This window comes from Chaetodon auriga, chromosome 4, assembly GCF_051107435.1.
Source record: "Chaetodon auriga isolate fChaAug3 chromosome 4, fChaAug3.hap1, whole genome shotgun sequence".
NCBI lineage: Eukaryota > Metazoa > Chordata > Actinopteri > Chaetodontiformes > Chaetodontidae > Chaetodon > Chaetodon auriga.
This window is the reverse complement of record NC_135077.1, coordinates 240,001-242,500: the sequence shown is the minus strand read 5'-3', so window position 1 is coordinate 242,500 and position 2,500 is coordinate 240,001. Positions and strand designations below refer to the sequence as shown.

The 2,500-nt window shown below is 45.8% G+C and overlaps 3 protein-coding genes across 6 annotated transcripts in view; 1 reads left to right on the top strand and 2 right to left on the bottom strand.

Moving 5' to 3' along the window:
- The window catches only part of LOC143318986 (actin-binding protein WASF3-like), a 23,794-nt gene extending 23,660 nt beyond the window's left edge, over window positions 1-134 (bottom strand). Inside the window, exon 1 of the mRNA XM_076727536.1 lies at window positions 125-134. The gene's annotated coding sequence lies outside the window, so the exon portion shown is untranslated. The remainder of the gene's footprint in view (window positions 1-124) is intronic.
- LOC143319626 (mitogen-activated protein kinase kinase kinase kinase 3-like) overlaps window positions 1-2,500 on the bottom strand; it is a 158,724-nt gene that overhangs the window by 50,608 nt on the left and 105,616 nt on the right. The window lies entirely within an intron of this gene.
- Window positions 1-2,500, top strand: part of LOC143318989 (EGF-containing fibulin-like extracellular matrix protein 1) — an 18,200-nt gene that overhangs the window by 8,153 nt on the left and 7,547 nt on the right. For 2 of the 4 annotated variants that reach the window (XM_076727539.1, XM_076727542.1), the window contains exons 4-6: window positions 462-552; window positions 1,521-1,566; window positions 1,823-2,140. In XM_076727539.1, coding sequence (XP_076583654.1) covers window positions 466-552; window positions 1,521-1,566; window positions 1,823-2,140 — 451 coding nt within the window. In that variant the 5' untranslated portion in view covers window positions 462-465. The remainder of the gene's footprint in view (window positions 1-461; window positions 553-1,520; window positions 1,567-1,822; window positions 2,141-2,500) is intronic. The other 2 variants (XM_076727541.1, XM_076727540.1) reach the window with 2 other exon arrangements.

Below are 2,500 nucleotides of genomic sequence, written 5' to 3'. Positions count from 1 at the left end.
ATATCCAAAATATAAATACATGCAGGTAGTGCAAGTAGCATGAGTTCTGTTATATTGTATGAATAATATAATATCCAGCAGCTCACATACAGTTGATATGAAGTTATTTACGGTGCATTCAGCTTCATCTTCAGGTCCAGACAGATGACTTGAAGAAGACCTGAACAGTATAACTTCACTCTGAAGTTCTGCTTTGAGACACATTTAAGAGAAAACTCTCAAAGATTGATCATGATCATGATCAGGAAACAGGACTTCATGATTCAGCCTTCATGACTTCATGCTTTGAGTCATGGTGACTCATGAATGACCCCACCCTCTGTTTTTATACAGAGTTTAACCTCTGACTCAACACAGCTGAACAGGCTTTTAATTGAAGCTGCATGAAGAAAGAGTTGATATGTTCCCACAGTGTTTGTCACTGTCTGCATCTGAGCTCAGTTTGTGTGTTTTATCTTCAGCAGGATGAAGATGCTGCACATTTTCTTCTGTCTGAGTCTTCTGATCATCATGGCTTCAGCTCAGCAGGTGCATGAACCTGTAACCTACTCAGTAAGTTTTACTGGATTGAACAGGACACAAAATACATCAAAACACACAAAACTTCTAACCAGTGTTTGTAACAGTATAAAAACGACATTGCAGGTAAAAAAAAGTCAGGTATTCACAACCTTAAGTAAAAATGCAGTGTTATCGACAAAACATAATGGAATATATACAAAATAAATATTCTGGACCCTCTTTTCCTGCCGCTCTGTCCCCAGCCTGAATGACAACAGGTGAGCATTCAGGCTGGGGGACAGAGCTGCAGGAAAGAGGGTCCAGGAACAGCTGTCAGTGAAGATCAGACATGGTAAAGAGGTCTATCGGAGGAAACTGGACCAGAGGCTGCAGCAGAGTGACACCAGAGACGTCCGGAGAGGCATGAAGACCATCACTGGGTACAAGCCCAGATGTCGGACTGTTGTTTGGAACACCGGCACAGCCAACGAGCTTCAACAGGTCGTGCGCACGGCTTCACATTGACCGCTCTGTCCAGCAACCACAGAGCAGCAACAACGCCTCCCATCCACCGACCGACTCTGCTGACCAGGTGAGGAGGGGGCCGAGTCGACTGCACCTGGCAAAGGCAGCCGGTCCAGACGGAATCACCCCAAGGGTGCTCAAGGCCTGCGCCCCCCAGCTGTGTGTCGTACTCCAACACCTGGTTAACCTCAGCCTACAGAAGCTCACAGGAGGACGAGGTCAAATCCAAAGCTGGAGGTCCAAACAGGCAAACAGTCCAACAGGAAGAAGGCAGGAACCAAAAATCCAATAAATTAGCAAGTTTACCATTTCAGGTCAAATATTTAAACCTGTAAATAACTTACACACGGATATGTAGGTACAGTCGTAAGCTATGAACACTCTGGTGATTGTGATCATGATGTGTGTCAGATGAGTCCAGCTCCACCTCATTTGTTTGATCAAAGTCACCTGATGGAGAACTGATGGTTCAATAAACTGATATTCTCTGACAGTGTACAGAGGGCTACGAGTTCAACACAGAAGAACAAGAATGTAAAGGTGAGAGCCGCATCATACTCAGTGTTTCCATGACTACAGAAGAGTCAACACATTTGCACAACACTGATCAATGATTTTAGATGAATAACAAACAATGAAAGAATCAGAACAGAGTAAAATGTCAAAATGGTTTGAGAGAAGAAGAAGTCAGAAAGAAGCTTTAATTCCATTCGATCTTTGTAATCTCTGTTAAATGCTGCTAAAAGCTGTAAGATGTTGCTAATGTTGCTAAATGTTGTTGGACTGCATTACCCAGACATCAATGAGTGCGAGACGCTGCCAGATGCCTGTAAAGGAGGGATGAGCTGCATCAACCACTACGGTGGATACTTCTGTCTGCCGCAGAACGCCCAGATCATCATCAGTAATGGAGAGGAGGAACCCACCACCACGACCCGGCCCCCCCCTCCACACTTCATCCACCTGCCCGCGGCGCCCAGTCACCGTGGCAACCACCAGACCACCAGCAACCAGGGCAGCGTCCGAAGCACCGACCAGGTCAGCGGCCGGGCCAGGCTGACCTCCGTCCAGTGTCCAATTGGATTCTCCCCAGATGAGTTCAACTACTGCAGAGGTGAGAGCGCAATGCTAACACTAACAATGCTGGACCAGTCACATACCGCCATCTGCTGGACAGCGAGTTACAGCACGACATCACGCCAACACAAATGTACCATGATGAACTCTTCATGGACAACGTGGAAGACAGCCTAAACTTGAGCCACGCTGTGCTGTAGATCGACAGCAAGTACAAAGTAACTACAGAGTGCTGTATTAACTACAGAGCAACTTCACAGTAATTCAATTCAATTCAATATTCCTTTATTTGTCCCGCGAGGGGAAATTCCAGAACTAACTAACTTCAGAGTAATTGCGGAAACACAGTATGAAGAATAACTCCAGAGCAACTAAAGCAACTGGGGAGCAGCTAGAG